Source organism: Poecilia reticulata, linkage group LG1, assembly GCF_000633615.1.
Source record: "Poecilia reticulata strain Guanapo linkage group LG1, Guppy_female_1.0+MT, whole genome shotgun sequence".
Classification (NCBI taxonomy): domain Eukaryota; kingdom Metazoa; phylum Chordata; class Actinopteri; order Cyprinodontiformes; family Poeciliidae; genus Poecilia; species Poecilia reticulata.
The window spans coordinates 31864498-31890930 of NC_024331.1; the positions used below are offsets into that span (position 1 = coordinate 31864498).

The following is a 26433-nucleotide window of genomic DNA, read 5'->3' on the forward strand; positions in this document are numbered from 1 at the left end:
CCGTTTGCGCAGAGTCCGGTTCGTTGCGCTCACACCAGTCCCATTTAGTTCACTTTAATCAAACTCCGGTCCGTTTGCGCAGAGTCCGGTTCGTTTATGAGGTGTGAATGAGTAATCAAACCAAAAACTTAAACTGGTCCGCATGCAAACGTCGGTCTGTGCTCGGTTGAAGTGAACTCTGTAGCGTTTCGAATGTGAACAGCAAGTGGACCAGAAACCAGGAAGTGGACTGCAACGCAGGGCATTCTGGGTAAATGTAAACAAAATAAATGTGATAGTGGGAGAAATCGCTTGTTTTTTATTCAACATTTTTATTTACATTTTGTAAAGAAGGGACTTGGTTGCGTTTCTTCTTCTGAGATTTTTGTGTCGTTTCCTTCAGTGGTTCTTGGTGCAGCGCCCCCACAGGCGAGGAGGGGAACAGGTTTGGGCTTGGTTTATTTGACTCAGTGCAGAATAAAACAACCACAGCAGATGGAGAAATAACAAACGTTGCAACTTTTGGTCCCGAATCAGACAGAGTGTAGCGGACCATCAGGTGCGAAAACTCTCTTAATGATTGGCCTCATGTAGACATCAAACATAGAGTTTAACAGGCCAATCAGGATGGAGGTTGCTGGATCACACACCTTCAGAGGGTTATCAGGAAGGAGGTGCATTGAGTGCGAGAACAAACCTCCTACATTGTTTCCCTTATTGATGGTAAAACTCTTGTTGAAAATCTAAAACATGGCCTTTAATTTACCAAACATGTGAGTTGGAGTCGGCTCTGCCCCGAAGCCAGCGCTTCACTTTCCATTTTACTCTAACGGGAACAAAGTTTCACGAAATGCAGCTCATGTTGCAGCGCAGAAGATGAGATTCCAGTGATTCAGAGCAGGAGGTCTTTAGGAAAACCTTCGATTCCCTGCAGGATTGATTCCTGCTTTCATCCATCCGATCCGTCTCGGCCCCGGCTGAAGCATCTGAACGTTGATCTGATCCATTTGTCTGTTTCTGTCTGTTTCTAACTTACTGATCCTGATTAAGTACAACATTAATGTCTGGCTCCACAGAGAATATGGTTCATAGTACAGAGGTTAAAAAATGGTGAATATTTTTCGTTCTGTGCAATTTTTTCACAGAAATTAATAAAAGTTTCACTTTTCTCCATAGATTAGTGTTTCAAACAGGATTAGATGCTGATTAACCCAGAATGCAGAATTTATCAGTTAACTTTATATTATTTTAAGTTTTGCACAGTTCTCCTTTTTAAATTTCCTGAATTTTGGAAATTTTATCAAAGAATAACCATATACATCCATTTAGTTAGAATATTATTGAAAAATCCATTTATTTTAGGGACTTTATGACAAATGAAACAGACGGATGTTTGAAAGTCTTTGTTTCTGTTAATTATGATGATTTTTCACTTACAGGTAATAAAAACATGGCATTCAGAAACAGAACATGAAATCAGGAAAAATAATTAATGCAGAAATGTTGACTTGATGAATAAATAATTAATACCTGTTATTGTTTTACTGAAAGTTAAATTTAAAAATATTTACAATCAACATTATTTGTTTCCTCAAGTGAAATAAAATGTAAAAGTTTTTTACTTCTGGTTGACATTTATTCATGTATAAATAATATAAACGGCTCTGACTCTATTCAGACATCCTGTTAAAAGATGTTGAAAAACTTAATGCTTTTAGGTTGTTTTTTATTCTGAAAGTTTCATATTTAGTAGAAAATAAATGTCTTTTATAAATACAACGTTCTGTATTCCATATAAAAACTAATTTTACGTGTTGAACAGGCAGAAAACCAGGTGGATCTCTGGAAACAAACCGTTTGACCGCAAAGAAATAAACCGAAAACTTTACAAAACTGATTTAACAATAAGATTCTTTAGCTTTTGGTTGAAATTACTTCATTTTCAATGAGGCTGAAAATGAAAAGAAACGTCCAGCGAAGGTTGAACTCCAGAAGTTTCAATAACTCATGATGGTTTTTCCTTCGGAGTAAAAGGTTCTTCGATGTAAAAATGACTCCCAGAGGCAGTTTGAGGCATGTTGCTGCTTTCAATTTGAACTCGGAAGTTGAGATTTCCGAGTTCGAAGGCGGAGAAATCGACTGGAACATTGGTTCTTAAAATGCAGAAAGTTTAGGATCTGCTCATATCTGCCTGGCAAATGGTGAACAGGTGTTTGCCAACTGAGGATTGAATGCAGAACCTCTGGCTCTGGATCCAGAAGAAAAAGTTAAACAAAATGAAAAGCCTCTGTGCTTTTAGTTCATTAGAGCCGTTTGGTTCAAAGATCCAACTGGGAATATGATTTCATGCATTTGTTTCTGAGACCAGCACCACAAACTACACATTATGCAGAATCTCCAATGTGCACAAACTAAATGCATTCAGATTTACAGGAGTCTCGGCTGGAAGGACCCGGTTCGACATTCGCTTCGCAAAATGGAGACGGAAAACTTCAGGAACAATGCAAGTGGGCGGAGCCAAGGCAAGGCCAAGCCAAGGCCGTGATTGGTCAGGAGTTTGTTGTCGTGTTTTATGCAGAAATGCGCTCAGACAGCAACGCTGATGTTTCCATATTCCCCTTCAACTAGTTTCCGTTTCCGCGTCGTGAATGCTGAACGTTTTTATACGACGTGGTGAGAGGTTATGTACATTTTTACAGTTCTTCACTAAATAACTCCAAAGGCTGTTCTGGACTGCAACGTTGTGGTGACAGTAACAGATTCCCACCTCTGCTATGCAAACTAAAACTTGTTCATTAGTTAGACTTTGTCCTGTATCTAATTTTAATGTCCTTCTCCTCCACTAGGTGGCGTGATTAACCTGTCGGTGCCCATCGTGCTGCCGCTGTCCACGGCGGATAAGGAGCGTCTGGACGGCGTGACGGCCATTGCGCTGGTCTACAGCGGCCGACGCGTCGCCATCCTCCGTAACCCGGAGTTTTACCAGCACCGGAAGGAGGAGCGCTGCGCCCGGCAGTGGGGCACCACCTGCAGAGATCACCCCTACATCAAGGTGAGCGCCGCGCCGCGGAGCAGAACGAGACCCGGCTTGTTTACGCACCGCTATGAGAAAGACCAGAGCTGGTAGTAATTAGTTACCTTTACTCGAGTAATTTTATTATGAAGTATTTTTACTCTTTCTTGAGCAAAACTTCTGGATTTTCTACTCGGTGAATGAAAAACAAACTTGTTTTAACCAAAAACTCGCCGGACGCAGGCACACCTGCAGTTTTCCTTAAAGTTTCTTACGTTTTTTTTATTGAATGAAACTGATTTTGAAAAGTTTTATTTTGCCTGGTTTTTGTTATTTTATGTTATTTATATGAATTATTGTCATTTTGTCCTTAAAGTGCCCAAATTTTCACTTGACATTTTGTTCCATCTGATGTAATTTTTCAATATTAAATGATTGATAATTTGATCAGTTACTCTAAAAATACTCTTTTACTCTTGAGTTTTTTCTTACATGGCCACTTTTTACTTGAGTAAAAATGCTGAAGCGTTGAACATCAGAGTCCGAACTCTTCAGACGTAGATGTGATGGTTCATCTTTTGGGAACTTTGTCCACCTCTGAAAGTCACTATTAAGGAAACATTCGAGGCAGAATCGAATCGGAGGCGAACTTTGAATTCAAGGTTTTACTTGATTAAGGAAAAGACGACGAGCTACAGCTGGTAAATCAGTGACCTCCTAACCAACCCACTGATGCTCTCACCATCTTCACATGTTAACACTTAAGTTGGCTGCTGATCGTTTCAACCCCAAAACAAAATATCTTTATCTTCTCCACCCAAATCTCACCTCATGATGGGAAAACAGCCCATAAAGCTTTTCTCATCCCATGAATGTTGTGTTGCAGCTTCCACTGCAACATGTTCATTATTCTAAATCTAAACTAATCTGTCTAGAAATGTAAAGGATGAGCAAATCAATGTAATTAATAAATGCTAATGGTTCTTGGAGCAAGAACGCAAATGAGTAAATTAATATTTTGTAAAGAAGTATCAACTAAACACTAGATAAGTAAAACAAACATGATGCAGTGAGTAAATATGACAATAAAATAACGTTTTTGATGCGGTTTTGCGGACAGCCTGGATTCATTAGCGTGTCAGAAACAAATGGTGAGATCCTGAAAACGTTCAGTTCAGAGCCAAATGCTTCCTGATCTGATCCCACGACGCCTCTGCTGCCGTCAGACGGTCACATGCCAGCAGGACCTGGAATCACTCCGGATGAAAGCCTGTTCACATGCTGGCCGAGGAACGAGAGCCGTAAATCCATTTCTGAGGCGAGTTGTAAAGGATTCTTCGGCTTCTTGAACTCTTGGATTTGTATACTATAAAAAGGCTCGTCGTGTAGATCAGGCCATCTTAACCAGTCGGTCTCCATCGACTTCGTTCATTAATGAAATGAGTGGTTTTATTCTACTTTGTGGCATTTCTTTAAAAATCAGTAACTCGCTGCGTACTTGACCTGCCCTTTGACTCCTGAAGAGTCGGAGTGCTTTGCTCTCTTCGCTGATGGAAAAACTGAACATCTGGAGAAATGGAGGTTTACTCATTACATAAGAACTTCGTTTTGATCCACCCGTCTTCTGCAGGTGTTAAATCTGGAATCTGATGTTCTCCACCCGAAAAACAAAAAAATGTTTTGGGAATGTAGTTTCCACTTCTCTCCAAATGCGTCTGTTTTTGTGTTTTTATCCAGCTGTTTTCTTGCACAAGTTTTTCTGACACCTGCTTTGTGAACAGAAACACAGAACTTACTCCGCCGCTTTGGGCTGCTGATTTTTTTTGCGGTTTGACGGAATCCAAAGGATTTAAGCCACATGTGACGCTAAAGCAGCAGCCGGAGACTTTCAGTGAAGATTCATGTTTTTGTTTAGAGATGAACAGGATGCAGGTGGAAACAGTCCAAACTCTTCAGGCGTAGATGTGAGGGGAAAATTAGGAAAGTTATTTTTTCTTTTAAATGTCATCAGTCCGTCTGTCCGTCCGTCTGTCCGTTCGTCCGTTCGGTTCTTTCTGTCTGGGTTTCGGCAGATTCTGTAGTTGAAGACAGACTGCTGTAAAAATGCAGGTAAGTATTCACACCCCTGGCAGATTTAGTTTATTTTACTGATGTGAAACTTATACAGCTACATCTGAAGGATAAAAAACAATATAAAAGCTTTTCTTATATTTCTCATATCATTACAGGTGACACATTATGCACAAGTTTTGAGAAAGAAAAATTTTGTGCAACAAATGTAATAAACATGTTTTGTGTGGCCCATAGAGCCATTTTAATGTGTTCCTATAAAATGTTAAAAATTAACTAATCCCCTTAAAATTGCTTTGTTTTGTTTATTAATTTCAGTTGTGGACCATTGTTTACTGGTTTGCAGTGACTTTACTTCCAGTAACTGACTGGTTGGCTTTTGATGTTTGAGTCAGAGCCGCAGAAAAACCGCCCCGATATTTCAGCACCTTAACTTTCATCTTATTCCCACCATCGCCATGGTGAAATGTGGCTCATGTGTTGAATGATGGAGTGAAGGGGGGCAGATAGAAGGGGGGGCGGCGGCTACACATGTCCTAAATTGGGACCATGACTCTCCACTGTCGACACCTGACGCCTCAACGCCGTCGCCACACACGTCTAACCTGATGTGTGTGTGTGTGTGTGTGTGTGTTCAGCCTGCTCTGATTAAGGCCTCCCTCGTTAAACTGTGTGTGTGTGTGTGTGTGTGTGTTTACATGACTATACGTCTCTCTGGCTGCACCGGAGCCCGTCTGTCAGCGGCGCCCTTTGCTGCGACGGCTGCGCCGCATTGTTTCTGTCTGCTGTCAGCTGCAAACGAGCCGCTCCATTCAGACGCAGTTAATCCACTTTTTCCTGTTTACCTGTCCGTCAGGCCCCCCCCTCTCCCCCCCGTTGTTCGGGTCGGTCTGTGTGACGTTCGTTCATGGTTCATGTGAACCTCTTCTCCACATATGGGTCGAGTTTTTCAAGCCACCTCTGGACAAATTGGATCATTTAGCGTGTGGAGCGGAAAAATGTAAATTTCTCACACGTCTTTCCTTTTTGATCAAATGGTGGCGACGCCTCTGCTGCTGACAGCGTTCAGATCTAAACCCTCTTTAAAGCTGCAGCCAGGCTGTAATTTGGTTTTGTTTTCTAAATGTGAATATCAAAGGCCGTTTAAATGATGAACTACATGTTAATGGAATCAGTGACACAAATGTTTTTATTTTTCTTTAATGCTCAGATTAATCAGATTCTTGCAGTAACTCTAGCTGGGTCTCCTGAGGGAGGCCAGAGATATCGCCTGAAACAAAATCAGCCTGAGCGACTCGGATCATTGTTTGATTCTCCTGGGGAGAAAGTTTCTTTCTCTGCCAAACATGAGAACGTTTGTCACTTAATTGTGATAAACAGCAGATTTGATCACCCCAATGTACAGGAAATGTGGTGAAAATGTTGTTTTGAACATTTTAGTAATGAGAAACTAAACTTTTGTCACTAATTTTTGTTGCTTAATTTTGGGAAAATAAGCTTCTTTAAACTTATCCACCAACTTTGAAAAGACCAAAATTATGCTGCAAAAGGCAGCTATTAAAAAAAACATTCATTTAACCACTTAAACAGTTTTATACAATATTAGAATCACAGTAAAGATTTATTTTTTTTAAATTAGAAAATGTTTTATCCTTAAAAATGATCATTTTAGTAAACGATTGATCATCTTCATCTAGAATATTTCTGACAAACATGAAAAGCTCAAGACTTCCTGGTTTGTGGTTTTATGTTTGGATTAAATAATTAAGAACTGAAGAGCAAAATGTTCTTCTTATTTACAGTTTGTTTGTTTTTCAGGGATTTTGAACCAGTTGAAGCTGAAACTGTGGAAAATCTTTACAAAGATTTTATTTTCTGTCTTAAATGGAAAATGTTTATTTTTTTGTACGGTTTTGGTTTAGTTGCAGTTTTTAACTACAGTTAATGATTAATTAATAACTAAATTAATTGATTCAATAATTGATTAATCACAATAAATCCGATTGATTGTTCCAGCCCTGATTGTGGTGATTGATCCGTCGTGTTTCCAGATGGTGATGGAAAGTGGCGACTGGCTGGTTGGCGGAGACCTGCAGGTTCTGGACCGGATCTACTGGAACGACGGCCTGGACCAGTACCGGCTGACGCCCAACGAGCTCAAACAGAAGTTTAAAGAAATGAACGCAGGTAGCCGTCCCGCCTGCCAGCTCCACTTCCTGGTTCTGGTTCTGGTTTCCTCCCCCCAACCAGTCCTCTCCTCTCCATGTGCAGACGCGGTGTTCGCCTTCCAGCTCCGGAACCCAGTCCATAACGGCCACGCCCTGCTCATGCAGGACACCCAGAAGCGGCTGGTGGAGCGCGGCTACCGCCGGCCCGTCCTGCTGCTCCACCCGCTGGGAGGCTGGACCAAAGACGACGACGTGCCGCTGCCGTGGCGGATGAAGCAGCACGCCGCCGTGCTGGAGGAGCGCGTGCTGGATCCGGACTCCACCATCGTTGCCATTTTCCCGTCTCCCATGATGTACGCCGGACCGACTGAGGTAACGCAGGTCAAGGCGGCGCTGAGCTTTGATGAAAAATCTCTCTGCCGCGCTGAATGATGAGCGTTGAGGCCGTCTCGTCCCGGCTGACTGACCGGACAGGAAGCTGGGCCGAGTCGCTCTGCTCAGCCGCTGGAAACTTTTCATTCATTCACGTCTTGTAATGTGGAAGCAGCCGATCATTGGGAACAGACTGAGGGCTGTTGGGCATCAGGGACTCAGTTAAATTGGTTTGGAGCCGTAAAAAGTTTTATTTTTTCTTTTAGGTCCAGGTGCAAGCCTAACTTTTAGCGTTTAGCCGTTAAAAGCGGGATTATTCCTTCTCTGGTTTTCATATTTACGGGATGGCCCTGAAGCAGACGGGAGCTGCTCTCTTAAAACACTTCAAGCTGGTTGAAAGTGGCTGTTTTATCTTCATCTGCCTCCGTTTACTGCAGATTGCTTGTTTGACCACTTTAGCCTTTTTATGCAACAATAAAGATGAAACTAAACAAATAATTCAATTTGTTTTTAAAAAAATAAACATGTTTTATTGCCTAAAATGAAATGACAGCATTCCTTTAGTGAAAGTTTGATCATTTGTAGCAAACAAAGCATCTGCATCTAAAAATCCTTCGACGTGAGAAAAGATCAGATATTTCTGCTCAGCTGATCATCAGCAAATAATCCCAGATCAGCTCTGGGATTATTTTTTCATTTGACCAGTTAATAACTGGATAGCAACAGATGGTGCAGGATTTGAACCAGGTGACGTGTTTTAGCTTAATTACTGCTCAGTTTGTTTTTTTTCTAGCAAATTGCCTTTTTTGAGTCTCCAGTTAACAATTAATCAATTACTAAATGAGTTTATTTGAGGAATTGATTACTCTGATTAGTTTAAATCTGCCACGTCATGATTCATAAGTCTATTCTGTTGAGGTTTCAATCTTTTTGCTGTCATAGGAGAGAAAAGTGTCACATTTCCTGCATTCCCTGAACCTAACACACGTCTTGTTCTAAACTACCGGTTTAAAATCCTTCCAGACTTTTAATCTGCTCCCTGCTGGATTATTAGTGTCTCTTCTCCCGTTTTTAACATCTTCCAGCTCCATTTTGTTGCTGCTTGGGATTGGTCGGCGCTCAGAGACTCTTTGTGGGTTTATGGCTGAAATGTTGGAACGAAACGTTCAACAAACAAAAAACATTCATTAAAGCAGCAGCTGGGCCTGTCGCGATAAACGATAAATCAATTAATCGCACGATATTTAAACCTATCGACCTCATTTTAATTATCGGCTTTATCGTTTCTTCCTGCCTTTTATTCTTTCTGTTGATGACACTGAATGAAAAAAGGCTCAGCTCCGGGGCTCTCCACTGACCCTCCCTTCCTAATTTCCTTAGTCTAATGTCCAGCGCACRCTACACGAGTTGTCGGCCCATTTTCAAACCCTGAGAGAAATCCTGGGTATAACGGTTCGATCGGGTTCGTCGTGCCGTGTGGTGTCCAACCACATGGGCACAAAATAATGGCTACAAGTCCAGTTAACTGATTTTAAAACCAGGCATTAATCAATGCTTTACTAGAATCTACCTGTGATGCATGTGGCTCAGCGTAAAGTTCTGACTGAATGAAAATCATTATAACCTATTTATGTCACGTTAACGAAGAACAGCTGAAAACTTGCCGGGTTTATTAACTGAGGTAGCAATTTGGCTCCAACTCCTCCCCTTCTCATTTCTATATTATTTGCACAAAATGTTGAATAAATATTAATGTTGCTTCCACATATCATCTTCGATGTCCGCTGGACTTCGTGTTGCKCCGTGTCAGCTGTTTGGGATTCCCCTCCGTAATTTCCCCTCAGAAAGCAGGAGGAGAATCTGGCTTTCTGATTGGCTACCTGTCACATTCAGCGTTAAGCTCCCAGTCGGGGGAAACCCCTGATTTAGATCGGAGCGGCTACCGTAACCCACCACACACTGCAGGATGATCGGTTACGAAATCACCAGCGACAATCTTAGATCGACCAACGATCCAAGATTATCGTAAGGAGAAAATAGGGGCTAAAATCGTGTAGTATGAACTATTGCATCAGGTAGTCGAGGTGCTCATCTTCTCTATTTAAATCTAGTGATTACTGAAGGGCAATATAGTATACAGACTTCATAATCTGCACTCTTTTGGTTGAATGCAGTATTTATTTCCACTTTGGCTTTATGTTGTTTAGTTTTTATTCAAGTACGTTTTTTAATGGAGACTGAGAATCCATTTTATTTTTGTTTTTGGTTGTTTTGTTTATTTAGTTCCAGTGTTATGTGTTCGTTTGAAAATAAAGTATCTATGGCAGGAAATCGCATGCATTATTAGTCATTTCCATTAAATCAGTGTCACATCGTCTTGAAACAATATTATCGTTTATCGCAATAATTTTTTAGACAATCGTCCAGCAAAATTTATCGTGACAGACCTAGTAGCAGCTTCATATTGAAGTTTTCAATTATTAATTTTTATATCCAGACACCTGCTGCAGGTTTTCAGATCCTTTTTAACACCAGAAACTCCAAAATGAGAGGAAACACTCAGATGTTTTCTGAGTGTTTCCTCAGCTTTCATTTGTTTTTTCATTAAATAAACTCATTAGAAATACACAACTTATAACTTTGAGCCAGTTACTTTCATTACGCCGTGCAGCTTTCCCTGCCTGCTTCTTTACATTTATTTCATTTTCGTTGCTCACATTAAGTTCTTTAGTTTAAGACACTTGACATCATGAGGGTTTTACGTCTTGTGGTGATATTTATGACCAGTAGCCGGAAACGGAAACCGTTCTGAGAGCAGTTTGTGAACCGACGTTCTTCGTTCCTGCAGGTGCAGTGGCATTGTCGAGCCCGTATGGTCGCCGGCGCCAACTTCTACATCGTGGGTCGCGACCCCGCAGGCATGCCCCACCCGGCCACGGGGAAGGACCTGTACGAGCCGAGCCACGGAGCCAAGGTCCTCACCATGGCGCCGGGCCTCGTCTCCCTGGAGATCGTTCCCTTCAAGGTCGCTGCGTACAACAAGGTCAAAGGAGCCATGGACTTCTATGAGCCCAAGAAGTAAGCTCACGCCGTTCGGCCCTGACTCTTCTGTCTGGTTGTCACGGTAATGGGAAACAGGAAGTACTCACTCAGGGTTAATTTGGAAGCTTATTTGGACGTTTAATCCCGTTTAGGCCAATTAGGCCAAGCAGTCTAAACAGAAATTATATTCTGTAAATTGGTTGTGTGTTTGTAGAAAGGCTCCTGTTCTCCCGGTGCTTTTGTCTCTGGGAAACGCCGAGCCAAAAACAACACCCGTTGTTTTCTTTTCCTCAGAGCTGAAATGTTTTAAGCTTTTGATGTTGCTCAGAATCACACAGACCTGCCGCTGATTAAAGTCTGTTTCTGCGCAGCGCAAATGATTTTTAGCTCCAGTCACGCCGTTTGTTTTGTTTTCCTCTGTGATGAAGCTGCATTCACAGACGAAGATTCAGGTTGGTCAGATGATTAGTCGAGTTTTCCATGATGCGAAGTCGGGACTTTAATCCTAATCCAACAGTTGATCGGAATTATAGTAGTCCTGCTTCGCATATTTTCATATTTTAATCTAGTTTCTTCCTTCACATGAGAGAAAAGCTCAACTTGATGTCAACTTTTCTTTTCTCTCGTTCTTCCATTAAACTGGATGATGAAAGTCTTTAATCTGGTGTTTTGGTCTCGGTTAGTTTATTTTGTTTGCAGATAACTCATAATTAATTTAATTTGCTGTTTCTGGTGTTTTATTTATTTTTAGATTTCAAATGTCCCAGTGATAAATGATCATCAGAATTTCATGTTTGATCTTTGAGTGTGTTCTTGCATTATTATTATTATTATTATATATTGGAAATGATCAACATTCTCATTTGTCTCAGTAACTTCAGCGACAGTTGATCACGTTGTTATTGTGACAGGCTAATTTTTCAAGCATAGCATTGTTTTAACATGCACATAAAAGAAACAAACTTCATTCTGAAGGAGTGGCGGATTTTATTTTTCCGTTTGGAAGTCAGGAAACCCTGATGTTTGTAATAAAATAAAACGATTTCTATTAAAGCAGTCAAACTCTTTCTGAGTCACGTCTCCTAACTCGTTCCCTCTGCTTCGGTGTCTCTCTGTCCTGCAGCCATCAGGATTATGATTTCATCTCTGGCACGCGCATGCGGAGGATGGCGCGCGAAGGGGAGAACCCCCCCGACGGCTTCATGGCCCTGACGGCCTGGGCCGTTCTCAAGGAGTACTACCAGTCCCTGGAGAAGGCCTAACCGGAAAACCAGGAAACGCCGGATCTTATGCTGCCTGACATGAGAAACGCCGGGACCTCAGTTTTTATAAAGAAACTTCACGCTGGCTTTTATCCGTCTCACTTCCTGTCATGAAAGTTGCTTTTAGTCCTGTTACATTTGTGTTTTTATCCGTGTGCTTCATTTACTCTTTAGTAGATTTCTCCATTTCCGCAGAACGTTCAGATTAACGTGTAATAAAGTAGATTATCTGCACAACGTTCAGATTAACGTGTAATAAAGTAGATTATCTGCAGATCTAAAGATGGCGACAGCTCGGTGCTGTTGATCAGTACCTGAACGCGTTTGGAGCGGTTCTGTTCCGGAAGCCGCAGTAAAAGTCGAGTGCCTTGGTCTTTCACATAATGTCACGTTGGGATCACCGATTCTTCGTATTGTTACACAGAAAAGCTCCTAAACTGTTAACTCAGTATTTTCTTTTAAATGTATTTATTCTCGTTTTAACCGGGTTGTGCATGGTGGTCATTGTACTTTAAGTTTTTTTTACATCCTTTCATTTTCTTTTCTACCTCCAGCTGCTCGTCTTTTTCTTGTGGTAAATCATTTTTAATATTTCAGCTAGGATCACGTTTGTTATCTTCCCTGTCCAATAAATCATTTTTAGAGAAAAAAAATCAGTCTAATCTCCGTTTTGTTTGTTTTTGTTTTGAGGAGATGCCATAAGTGTGTGGCCTTTTCTTAACGAACACCAGGGGGCGCAAGTGGCAGCGTGACGCGGTTACTGAAGCACCCGACAGTGGATGGAGAGCAGCAGACATCCTCTGGTTTGGTGCTTGCTGGTTGTCTATCAACTCTCTATCCTCCATTTATTGTCCAGTTTTATTATCTCCACTCTGATAAAAAGCATCTTTATGCAAACTGAATTATTTCCATGCTTCCTGCTAATTTGCAAATAATCACATTTCAAATAACATTCAGTTTGATTTGCTTAAGCCTTGTGATTTTTTTTTATTTTACATTATTAACTTAATATAGACAGTTTTTCACATTACAGTCACGAGCTTCATTGTTTCCAATAGGATTTTATATGAAAAACCAACAGTGTTATTTTTTTATCTAGATGTCTCTCAGTGTATGAACCTGATGTTCTTTAGAGCAACTAAACCGCAAATCAACCTTTTTGCATTTTAACTGTATAAATCGATCTTTAAAGCTGCGATCTTTATGTTGAGTTGAGTTTTACTTTATTGAAAGTACTGCATTAAAAGAATAAAAGTTGTATAAAAAGAAAATGCATTTAAAACGACAATAGTAAAGTATATTTACACATTCAAAGGAGTGGGTAGAAGTATAAACTTATTTTAAAAGCCACTCCTCTTCCATCTACAGTAACATCCAATAAATTACTGTTAACTTGGTTTTAACTCTCAGTATTTACTGTGTCTGTAGCCAGTACAGTTCAGTCATGATGACTAGCAAGAGTAACTGTAAAATGACAGTTTTTTCTGAATCAATACACCATAATATCAACAAATTTTAACGCTGTTTCTCTACAAATTTTGACATTTTCATATAAATTAGTTGAATTGTGTGATTTATTTTATTTTATTGTGAAATACTTATTGGCATTTTAACAAACTTCAACAGCGCAAATCAACTTCCTGGAATTCTGCGATATTTTGCCTAAAACCGTCTCAGTGCTGCCCTCTGGGTGGAACAGCGGCTACTGCAGTGGGTCAGCTCAGCCCCTCACCTGGCCACGCCCCCTGCGTCTATTGGCTCCGCCCACTTTGGTGGGCGCTATGCTTCCACTGGCGGGTCCGCTACACGTTAAATAACGATTAAAGGATGATACAAACTGTTTACAGTTAATAGGATTATTTCTGAAATAGAAATAATGTTATAAAAACAAAACCTGCATATTATTATTCGTCACAGCTCAGTTATTTAATTATTTTAGTAGGTGATATTTATGATGATGTTTGGGAATTGCAGTTTTTCTGATCCACACCAAACATGTCTGCATTAATTTAACCTCGTCTTCGTCTTTTGGGAAAACACTGGATCAGTACCAGAAATGTTTTTATTTCAAGTGTCTTTAGTGAGACTCAAATAGTTGGTTAATGAGCAGAAACTTGGTGAATAAAGCTGTTTTTTATTCAACAAAAATTAACAGTAAACGGCGAGATTTGTTTTGTAAAATCACAAAATGTAAGGGTTAATACTTTCCCAACCCACTTTCATGCATTTAAGCAATTAAAAAACTCCGGCTCTCTTTATGAGTAATGTGGAAAAATCTCGATTGATTCGTTAATGAAACGATGCAGTCAGGTTTGGTTCGTGCTGCCGGAAAAACCGTTTCAATGCAAGGAATCCAGCAGCAAAGAAACCATCACTATCCATGATCGATACCGTTTCCAGACTTCCTCAGACCCGTTTTCAGCCGAGTATCCAAACATTTCTTAGAGAAAAGAGTTTTTGTTTACATCGATACAATGCTAAACTCAACATCAAAGCTCCTGATCAGAGTTTCAGAGGGTTTGGTTTGTTCATCTAATTCAGTTAGTTTTAATTATTTTAACAGCGTTTCTCCTAGTTACTATTAGTTAAATATTGTTTAGTTTATTTATATTAACATAGTAGTTTTGGGTTTTCCACACTGTGGTTAATTTTTAGATGCAAAATTAAAAAATTAATTGAGAAATGAAAACTCAGTAGACGACACCATTAAAAATATTCAGCTTTTATTGAACAACTGAGTGACTCTTTGCGTTTCCTCCCAAATGTTGCTGTCGCCAGGAGAAGCGCCATCATTTACCAACAGCTGATGAAAACTGTTAGTTTTATAAACACAATATTGTTCCAGATATTTAGTTTTTCTCCATTAATTACCATTTTTATTTATTCCAGTTAACAAAAGAAGTTTTTTTTCAGTTTTTGTTATTTTGTTAGATTTATTTAACTATAATCACATTTGTCATTATAAATATTGTTTAGTTTCAGTTTAGTTTTTCAAAAAGGTTAAAGTTTTGTGATAATGTAAACATCGATTAGGTCATACATACTTAACAGGAAACACAACTCTCAAAACATTTATTACTTTATTGATCAACCAACTGACTAGAGTTTGATCCCAACTTTTGCCGTATGGCGTAGCGAATACGCCGTAATCTGCTGACAGCTGACGTAAACTGACTGCATGGGGGAAAAATCAATTTCACATCAGTTCAAAGGCTAATAAATTTATTTATAAACACGAATACAAAGGATATTACGGTATATCTACAGTTGCGGTATAAATGAGCGGTATAGTTCCAGTTAGTTACGGTTTTCCCCATGAAGCAACGTTTTTATTCATTTCAGTTTTCGTTTTGTCGTCAGTTTCCCTGAAACGCGTTTATCCCAAGCTGCTGCTGCCTCCCTCCCACCGGAACGCTGAGGGTTAAATCCGGCTGGAGAAGAGCCTCCGGATGCCCCGGTGTAATAAAGAGACCTGCCAAGAACAAGTTTATCGTATGTTTTACAAGATCTTGTTCGGTCTCGGATGTTACCCGAGCCGGGACCTCTGTGAGAGTTCAAAAGCTTTAAAAGATCAAATGATTTCCGAGAGATTGCGTTATGATTCCTGTCGTCCTTTCAACTGTCTGGAGGAGATCCCTGCTCTCTGGGTGATGCAGGTGTCTGTTACAGCGCGCATCCACAACCTCTTGATGTTATCTGGGCCGCAGCACGCACACGTCTATTTTAGTTCTGGGTCCATTTTCAGCTTGTTTGCCAGATAATCGGATCTCGCTCTGGATCTTCTCCCTCCCTCTGAAGGTGCGTTACCGTTCGGCGGCTCGATGCCAGAGGAAAAAGCTGGAAGGTGCCAGAACAACTCGTCCTGTTCTGACAGCTTGGTGGTGACTTTTTAACCCCGCGCTGCGTCATTAATGTGGACCGGCTGTTTGTGGAGAATTCAAAAGAATTTGTGGTGTTTTCTTTAAAATTAAGATCAGATTCAGGGATCATCAGCCGACTTCTTCTGAAGCAAATGGCTCAGAGGACATATCCTCTTAGATCAGGACAGTTTTTGACTTTGTCCTTTTAGAATTGTAAATGTTTTAAATGGTGTAAATGACCAAAGGTTTCAATGTGGATGTAAACCTTTAGACGGCAGGCTGAAGGGTAATAAAACAGATTCCTTCTAAAGATGGCTCTTTTCTAAACTACTGCAGCTTAACTGTGCCTGAGGTTGTTCATGCCGATAAGATACTGACTGCTCACACTCTCTAATTGGAACCACTGTTCAGGAAAACAGACACGTCATAAACTGAAGACACGTTAGCATGTTGACGTATGCAGGCAGGTTATTTTGCATAAAATCTTCTCAAACTGATAAATCTTAAACCAGCTGATCAGAAATATTTATGGGCTGCTGTTGATAGAATTACAAAAATTAACAGAAATAATTTGGGTTTCAAAATCATGTTTTCACCATCATACATTTATAAATGTCACAGTTTTAAGCTAAGTTCTTAGTAAGCTAAATATTGAGCTCCAAACTACATATCTAGTAAGAAAACTTTAATTTGGAGCTAAATATTTAGCTAGCAAGCTGAATACTTAGGTTTAAACTAAGGATTTTGTTAGCAAACTATTCAGCTAACTATAATTTGGACCCCAATATTTAGTTAGCAAGCTAAGTAATTAGCTCCATGCTACGTTTCTAGGTGGAAAACTATTTAACATTAGTTTGGAGCTAAATGTTTAGTTTGCAAGCTAGATGTTTAACTCTAAACTAAGTATTTAGTTAGCAAATTATTTAATTAAAGTTCAATAATTAGCTTTTTTACACTTGAGGTGAGAAATTTAGATCTTTGTACTCTAGAACCTGATTATGTAATAAACCCTGAACTGTCAGGATTATTATATCCATCCATCCATTTTCTTGCACCCTTTTTCCCTCAGTGGGGTCGGGAGGGTTGCTGGTGCCCATCTCCAGCCAACGTTCCGGGCAAGAGGTGGGGTCACCCAGGTCGCCAGTCTGTCGCAGGGCAACACAGAGACACACAGGACACACAACCATGCACACACACACTCACACCTAGGGGCAATTTAGAGAGGCCAATTAACCTGACAGTCATGTTTTTGGACTGTGGGAGGAAACCGGAGTACCCGGAGAAAACCCACCATGCACAGGGAGAACATGGAGACTCCATGCAGAAAGACCCCAGGCCGGGAATCGAACCCAGAACCTTCTTGCTGCAAGGCAACAGCTCTACCAACTGCGCCACTGTGCAGCCCGGATTATTATATATTATTGGTAATTTCAGAGGAGAACGCCATCACGTTAAACGCCGTCCGTCACAGTGACATCACCGCCGCCACATGCCGTCCTTCCAAACGTTTTGTTTCTCCCAGACTCCGGCTGCCTTTACTTTTAATTTCCTTCCATCTGGTTCGAGTTTCCCTCAAAGCCCGGCGTGATAAAAACAGGCTTTGCTCTGAAACGTGCAGCGACGCAGGACACGGATAAATTCACGGGAAGCGGCGTTCCTCGATGTTTGTGGGGCAAAGCATTCTGGGATCAGGCTGGACGGCACTGATGGCGGGAGGAAGAGCCGACTCACATCTTGTTTTCTGAACTGGATTCAACAGGAAGCTCTGACATGTGGTTGACATCCCTATTATGACCTGGAGGCCTGCTTTACTGGCATGGCCCGTTCATAAACGTTACGTTGGATTACAGCCTATTTCATATGTTTTGATGACAGATGAAGCTGTTAGATAATTGAAGTCAGAGGAAGAAATTCCTCTGGGGATGCTTTAATCTTTACTACACTAACTTCAAACACACTTTAATTTTAAAATCCACTCTTGTTGACTGGAATCATCAGATTCCTGTCAACATATATTACATTATATATCCTCTTTCCATATACAGTATATCACTGTAAATTACATTTGAAATTCTGTAAAATATGGTGAAACTCAGTGGGGCAGCAGCCTGAACTCTTTATTTCCAGTTTCCTGAAGTTGTCTGCTGAAAGCCGAACTCCAGGGTTTCTGTGGAAGGTGACTTTAAATTATTACTGGGGAATTTAATCTAAAGTATTTTAAAGAAATCGCAGCTTTGGAAGCTGAAGTACATAGAGGCAACGCTGCTGGACACATTACTGACTGGTGTCTGCAAAGCAGCCAATGCAGAAGCGCCATTCAGTTTCCTTGGCACTGATTGGCTGAACTCTCAGGAGCGGAGTTAAGGAGGATGTGCATTCACTCCGGTCCGGTTTAGTCCACTTCAGTTAAACTCCAGTCCGTTTGTCCAGAAAGTCCGGTCCGTTTGTGGAGGAGCGGATGAACCAAAAAAAGTGAACTCTGGTCTTCCTCTGTTCAGTTTAAGTGAACTCTGGAGCGGGTTGAATGTGAACGCCAAGGAGACCAAAGACCGCTCCAAAAGCAGGAAGTGGACTACGGCGCAGGGAATTCTGGGTAAATACAACCGAAACAAAAGTGCAACTCTAGCGATTGTGAGAGAAATGACAGCGGGTTTTTTTTTTACCAAAGACAAAAGAGAAATCCTACAGCCACTAAAATCTGATGCCACTTCATTTTTGTTCACATTTGGTGATGAAGGAAGTTGCGCTCAGTGTCTTCTTCAGATGTTGTTTTCTTCAGTGGTTCTTGGTGCAGCGCAGCCTCAGGTGAGGAGAGGAACAGGTTTTGGGTTTGGGTTGACTCAGTGCAGCGTGAAAGAGATTTAACAAGTGTTGCAACTTTTGTTCCCTAATCGAACCAAATCTACCGGATTATCAGGTGGAAAGACACCCATAGAGTCTGGGAACTAAGATATTTTATTTTTGAGGAACAGAAACTTCTACCATCCCAACACAGTGACTAACTTTCAAAGGTGTGGTGCTCAGAGAGTTTTTGGTAGCTGGTAAGATGATGACTCCCTATATCTTTATGAAGGAACATTTCTTTAATTATTCTGCATTTTATTAGTTTTAAAACAAGCGGGCTTGGAAGAAAACCTTCCATCTGACTCAGATGATTGCTTTTCCTCCTCAGCCGGCCACCAAGAGCTGGGGGAGACTTTTAATTCCCTGTTTGCTGAGGACCAGGACTGACAAACACTGGTTTAGATCAAAGCTTAGTCATGCGTTAGAATGGCCTAGTCAAAGTTTGGATCTATATCCCCACTGGAGACGAGACTTGAAATCAAATTGTCACGGACCGTTTCTGTCTGAGCGGTTCCGTAATGAAGAATGAGGAAATATTCCTGTCATCCACTTTGTGTTGGGCTGTCACACAAAATTCCTACAAAATGAAATAAATTTTGCGGTTGCAAAATGTGAAAAAAGTTCAAGGCTTATAAAAACTGAAGGTCATTTTGACATAGACTTCACAACGCTGGAAACAAACAAGTTTAATTCGCTGGAATTTCTGTCTTTTCAGAAACCACATAAAATGCAGCATGTTTGTTTACAACATGCGTCGTTTTGCTTGTTTCTCTGCTGCTTTGTGTTTTTCTATCACATAAACCCAGTAAAGTGCACTCAGAGAAAACGTTTCATGTTGTTTAAATACGTTTCTAAAGGCACTCTAAAGGTAAAAATCAGTTTGTTGAGATTTATTAGGAGATTCTGACCCAGCTTCTCATTCTTACGGTTTCTTGGACATTAGGTTTGGACCGGACTCAGTCCAGAACCTTGTGAATACCTGAGATTTGCTCCCAGGTGCGTTTCCTCACAAACAAACAAGGCGACGTGCTCTCGGCCGATCTCATGTTCCCCCATGTCTTCAGATGTTCTGCTACCCGATGCCACGATCGTATTTGTCTTGGACATTGTTCCAGCTTTGATCACAGATTGGGGTAATTACTCCGGGCCTTATCCTTCCCTCTGGAAACAATGAGTGCAACAGGAGAAGCATTAGCATCAGCTGCAGAGGCCAACAGCCGGTGGGAACGAGGGAGAGAGGACATACATGCACTGAGATTCAAAAATGACATTTTCAAAAAACAGAAGCCGGTACTTTTTTTTTGTTTTGGTTCCATCTGAGTCAGCTGATCCTAAAATCCCGGCTGAAACCAGGTCTGATTTCCTCAACTTCAAGAATGTTGTTGTATCCCCGGCCAGCAGGAAAAAAAACAACAAAAAAAAACGGCGTCCACATTTTCCAATTAGGATTCCTGTCCAACATCACGGTAACTTCCTGGAAGCACTTGGGCCTCCGTCTCCTGGAATCACACATCCGGTCGTGATGGAATCTCAGTGCGGTTTTCCAGAAATACGGCGCCAAAAATTCCAAAAATAATGATCCCCTTATCATCATCATAAAAAAAACCTTGAATGTTGTGAGATCTAATCCTTCCTGTGGCCGGCTGCAGCTCCTGGGAACGTGTCACCGGGAAACACCAGTTCACAGTCTAATTAAATCAAACTGATTTACAGTTTTTATTTTAGCTTTTACAACTGAGGCTTTTACTTTCATTTAGTTTCTGCATTCTGGTCAATTCCAAAACCAGAAACATAATAATACCAAAGTGCTGATATCGATTATAAATCAGCCTGAATGACTGAAAAACCGTTGATTGATTCACTTCCTCTTTATCTGTGACCCTAAAATCTACAAACATGTTTTTTAAAGGGATTATTTTTATGTTTTTTACCGTTTGAGATGCTCTCAGATAATCAAAATTAACTTCTGTAACTGAATCGCATCTGGAAGTTAAGATTGAAGATTTTCTAAAACCACAAATCTCTTGAGTATTTAATAGGATTTTATATGATGGATACTAAAGCGAGGCATGATTGTGAAGTGGATGGAAAATAATGCATACTTTTCAAAATGTCATAAAAGTCTCCAAACTGTTGTGTGGTTTGTATGAAGGCCCCTCTGTCAGTAGAGGAATGTAATTTAAAGAGCTTTACATTATTAAAAAGAAAACAAAAATACGAAAAGTAATAAAAGTTTTAATCCACATTAGAATTAACTGAGTTTCCAGTTATTATTAATTAAAGATTTTAAAGAAATGAGTTTTTAGCCTTTGTTTAAAGCGGCTCATTGTCAGTGTTTCGGCAGTTTTGCAGTTTTCTGCAGTTCCCATGGATGAGTTTAGTCCTTTAATCCTGGAAACGTTCTTCAGGTGACAGAAGGCTGAATTTGTAACCGTCTTTATGTGGCTCTGAAGGTTCAGACTCCCAGATTTCAGCTGATCAGATGACAGCTGATTGCAGTTTTTCTGCACACTGCATTTCTCATATTTGTTTATGAAAAATAAACACTTTGTTCCACTATTTTGCGTTTATATATCCCTTATAAAATATGGTGAAATTTGTGGTTGTAACGCATCAAAATGGGGAATCTGGAAATACTTTTCCAAGAGGTTCTGTTTGTGGAGATAAATTACCTGTAAGATTTGCTTTCTTGGACTGATGGCATGCCAAAGGACGCTTTGCCAAAAGGAGAAGTTCCAAATAAAACGACTGTCGAGAGTAAATCTCTACCGGTGGAAGCGTGAGCAGCGCCGCAGACCGAAGCCAGCCTCGCCTCGCCTCGCCGTTCTTGTGCAACACTTGGAATCTGTTGACATCTTTTATTGGGGGAAAAAAAAAAACCTCCTAGGAGCAGCGAGAGGAAAGGGAGCGCACACCAACAGTATCGAATGTGTGTCCTGGGGGAGATTCTGGCGTTATGATGCTCTATGTTCAGATGCCAACATGCGATGATCCGCAGCGCGATGGCTTGCTCACAGTCTCCTGTAAGTAAACACCATCGTCTCGGCCCAAACACTTCAAATGCATCCAGGGTCCAAAATGAACCTTTTTACACACAGATCAGTTTTATCTTCACTGGTTGTTAGAAGAAAATTCAGTTTGTTTACCTCAACCCAAACTTTGATCTTGATTTTTTTCTGAAAGTAGGCGACTCCAGGTCTGGTTTCAATGCAGTGTAGCTCCTTGAAAAGTTACAAATTAATAGTTTGTCTTGCTGCTTTTAAGTCTTTAAGTGAGACATTCTCTTAACTTCTTCAGTTTTTCTGCTGATTTCATGCTGGTATATTTTTATTCATCTCTCCTCTGTGATGTAAACATCAAATTTAAACAGTTTACAGTCTAATCAGAGGGTTAGCGTTGTTCAGACAGAATATCGCCTGCTGGAAACAACACTGCGCCTCACGCTGCAGCAGCTGGTAGCCCTGCAGGGAGAAGGTCCCGGGTTCAAATCCCAGCTGGATGTGCCTGACTCTCTCTGGGTACTCCAGCTTCCTCCCACCACCCAAAACAGAACCAGGTTTCTGATGGATGGGAATACTGTCGCTTACAAGTGCAAGAAAATTCCATTTATTCATCAAATAATTGACAAAGAGTCACAATTAGATAAAATATGCGACTTTAGTTTCTATTAATTACAAAACTTGCAGAAAAGCCAGAAGTGAAAACGAAAATATTGTAACTTTTACAGAAACAAAAAACGTAATTAGAAATCTGTCCGTCCGTCCATGGACTTTGACTGGACCGTTGTGACTCATGACCAGTATTTCATCTAAACCAGTTGTGGTTCAGATGAAATAAACCATCTAATTAATTTCACATTTTGCCATTTCCTTCAATCTCTTTTAATTTGATGCATCAAACATTGCGAATCATAAAAGTTGATAGAAACACGGCTCTCACATCTCGTAAAATAAACTTGTTTTCACCACAGCTTCCTTCTGTTTATGCAAGAAGCGGCCATGTTGAAACTCAAAGTCGGCCTGACACGTCGTAACTGGGAGTAGTGGTGTTGCTCCCACTTTCCCAGTGGGAAATCCGACTTTCAGAGGGCGTTCCACTGGATTTTTCTGACTGTAGCTGGACCGTGTGGTGTTCTTCACGTAGTTGTGAAAGTTTAATATTGGTCTCATTTGACCAGAGCCTTCGTCCGGATCTGGGCTTGACTTTAAGCAGGACGTCTTATAGCTTTTCTTCGTTAAAGGCTCCTACTAACCGTCAAACTTTGGATCCAGGAGGATCAGCGTGACTTTCATTGGAATGGCAGAACAGATCTTCACCTCAGCAGCATTTACTGGAAGCCGGTTATCTGCTTCACATGTGTTTTATGGGTCTGGAGAAAGCCGAAGACGGAGTCCCTCAGGGTATTTGTGAGGCGTGTGTTGGAAAGAAGATGAAGGGTCATGAGGAAGCGCTGTTATTTGTTAACTCCCTACCTGCTGTGAGCAAAAGGTCAAGCGTACGACGGCAGGAGGATGTAAACATTTTGCAGAATCCCAGACAAGCTGAAATCTGCATCACAGCGTATATTCATGCTTTCACTGTCAGTGTCGACACGCTAAAACCACCCACAGTAATTGGAAAATAGTTTGCGATTATTGTGAGTATTTAGTATTAAATCAGATACTTTTCACAGATCACTGTTTTGTATGACACCTACAAAATGCACACTTTATCTGTGGGATTTAATGAGATCTGTCGAAGGTTTCTAGTTTCACATTGCCTAAAGCCACTGTGTTATGAAAAAATTTCTGGGAAATGATTTGAGTGTCATTTACGTGCAACGACACGGGATATTTTCATTTACATGCAACCAGAAGAGATATTTTGTTCCTTGGTGTTGCCTGAGGAATGGCTCGTCTCTTTGTGCCTGACCACAGACACTTTATTCACTTTCTAAAAGCCGCATTCCAGCCAGCGCTATGTGTGCAGAGACTGAAGAACAAAATGCCTCCAATATGCATCACACATGCCGTCAACAACTGTCGAAGACAAGAACTGGTCAAAATGTCTCCCAGAAATCCAAGAGCCCTTCAACATTCAAGTGATGTCAAAACCACCGTGACAAATGTGGCTTTGCACGTCAATTACGGCCGAAAGAAATTCGGCCAAATGCTGCAGCGCTCTGAAGCGCGATCGGGACGTTTTCTGAGAGTTTCAGCTGATTCTCCACTGAATCAGTCTCACACTCGCTGCCAACTCAACCGCTGCCATTTAATTTGGTTTGACTCAGACTTTAGTGTCTTTTCAAGTAGCAGACCTCCGTGAAGAAAACATCTGTTATGTAAATACTCCGGCTTGACACGAGGGCGCGTCGCATCACTCATCAGGCTGCGTCACTGTCTCACGGAGACGCTGAGCTGCTTTCAGTGCGTTTTACACCAAACTCACATCACTGTCATGTTTCATCGCAGCTGAAGCATCAGGAGGGAAGTTAAGCCCCTCCTGATGGAGCAGCCCAGAGGCCTGTGGAGGAGCTGCAGAGATCTCTGGCTCAGGTGGAAGAATCTGCTGAGACGACGACCATAAATCTGCCCTTTATGGAAGAACGGCATCTCCAAATGTTTCACTTGAAGTTTCACCTGCTGCCTTGAAAAGTTCTTAAAGTTGATTTAAAAAGCGACACGATACCCAAAAACTTCTTCATTTCTGCTCAGAAATCTTGACTTGTAAGTTGTTTTAAAGCTGCAGTTTGTAACTTTTATTAGAAATGTTTTTTTTTACAACCAATCAGAGCCAGGAGGCGGATCTTAGTGCTGACAATCACCCTCAGCTCACCCCGAACTCTCACTGACCGTTACAGGAATAACGTTTATCTGCCGTCATTGGTGGCTGGCTATGCTAACTAGCCTTAGCATTCCTGCTATGAGGAAGAAGCTGTAGCGTAGCAGAGAGTACGCAGGACGCAGGGAGGTGGGATGAGCAACGCATAGATAAGCTTGATTGACAGCAAATAAGACCCTCCTCCTGGATCTGATTGGATAATTCTAATTAGCACTGGGAAATCTAGACTAACAGTTCTACTTCAGATTATTTGTCTCATATCAAACTGTCACAATATGGTGACAGTTTTTATAAAAATATAATTTTTATAAAAGTTAAATACTGCAACTTTATACTTTATCTCTATTTTATCTTCTCTGGTTCTTTCAGAGTAACTTAAGGTTTTACTTCTGGTTTTTAAATGTTTGATGGCGTGGCGCCGTCGCCCCTCACTGATCCTTCACATTAACTCAGTCCTTCTAGGTTATTGAGATCTGAAGACCAAAAGCTTTTAGCTGCTCCAGGAACTAAACTGGTGAGTAAAACAGATCGAGCTCTTTGGTTGTTGCTCCTAAATTGTGGAGCGATTTCCCACTTTCCACTGGTTTTGTCCAGAAGCTCTGGGGATTTTAAATCTCTTCAACTAATTTGTTTTTATTGGCTTTTAATTCTGGGCAGTTGGAGCGTTTGGTCAGTGATTTTGCTATTTGTTTCTGCTTTTATTGCTTATTTTATTCTCTGTCTTTGTGTTTTTATTTCACTGTTCTGCCTGTTTTATCTTTGAAGAGCTTTGGACACTTTGTTGTGTGTAATAGTGACATACAAATATAACCTGATTGATAATCTGAACCAATATTTTTACGCTGTGCTAGAAAAACTGCAGAAAAACAAATTTCTGTATTATTTTCACTCACATGAAGTTAGAATAATTACTTTTTTTAAGTTATCTGATAATGCATTTTAATAAACACCACACTGAACTGCGTTAAAAACATTTGTTTGTGCAGCCAGGGGCGGAGCTATAGAGGCGGCTGGGGGGGGGGGGCCATTCGGCCCCCGAACCGGGCCGGATGGGGGCCCAGGTCTGGAGGTGCCAGGGAGGGAGGAATGGTTTCAAGTCGCTTAAATGTCTGATTATAGACGGTAAAAGTGCGCTCTCACCTGTTGAGAAATGTGTATTTAATGTTAAAGTCAACAGTTTCAGTTTCGTCCCCCCCTCCCCGGTCAACAGTTTCAGCTGGGGCCCGGTGATTCGTTGGGGGCCCGGTAATTGGCCCGCCACCCGGCCCGACGCTGACTTGTTCTGCTAGTGACCGGAGCTGCAGCAAAGCTGCTCCTGTAAACATGGAGAAGCAGCTTTCTGTTTTTAAAATCCTCTAATCTGAAGAAACATCCAAAAAGCTGCCAAAATGCTGAAACACTGAGTTCCTTTAAATCAAGGCTACAGCCCCAGTTTTTGGATTTCCCCTGGATTAATAATTACTGGATCATCATAAACTGTGGTCTGGATTGAAATCTGTCATCACTAACTTTGCTTCTGCAATGAAATGTTTGGTATTTTATTTTTCTTCTAATCATGTTGCGCATTTTGAGTTGCCTTGTTGCCGAACAGACAGAGGAAATCAGAGGTTTTAGATTTTTATTTGAATTTAAAAAAAACATCTTATTTCATCCTTTACTATGAAGTGATCGTTTGCATATAATCCCAATAAAATTCACAGAAGTTTGTTGCTATAACTTTACAAATTGCGATAAAAATATATTATAGCTTCCATCCACTCACAGCAGGGCAGCTAACGCCTGCTAGCATCCGTTTCTCAGAGAAATATTTTCATTTCTTACCCTAACTCAGTGGTTCTTAACCTGGGTTCGATCGAACCCCAGGGGTTCGGTGAGTCGGTCTCAGAGGTTCGGTGCCGCGGAGGTAAAGACCCACTTGTGTAAAGTCGTGATGACGCCCCGCTTTGCCATCACTTGCTGCAGAGGATCACGTTACATTGCTGAGCCAATCAGAGGATCACGTT

At 41.0% G+C, this 26433-nt stretch overlaps 1 protein-coding gene across 1 annotated transcript in view; it reads left to right on the forward strand.

The window, feature by feature from the left end:
• The window catches only part of papss1 (3'-phosphoadenosine 5'-phosphosulfate synthase 1), a 17332-nt gene extending 4770 nt beyond the window's left edge, over positions 1-12562 (forward strand). Inside the window, exons 8-12 of the mRNA XM_008422504.2 lie at positions 2826-3031; positions 7114-7249; positions 7334-7602; positions 10451-10680; positions 11768-12562. Of these exons, the coding sequence (XP_008420726.1) occupies positions 2826-3031; positions 7114-7249; positions 7334-7602; positions 10451-10680; positions 11768-11906 (980 nt within the window). The 3' untranslated portion in view covers positions 11907-12562. The remainder of the gene's footprint in view (positions 1-2825; positions 3032-7113; positions 7250-7333; positions 7603-10450; positions 10681-11767) is intronic.
• The last annotated feature ends 13871 nt before the right edge of the window (positions 12563-26433 follow it).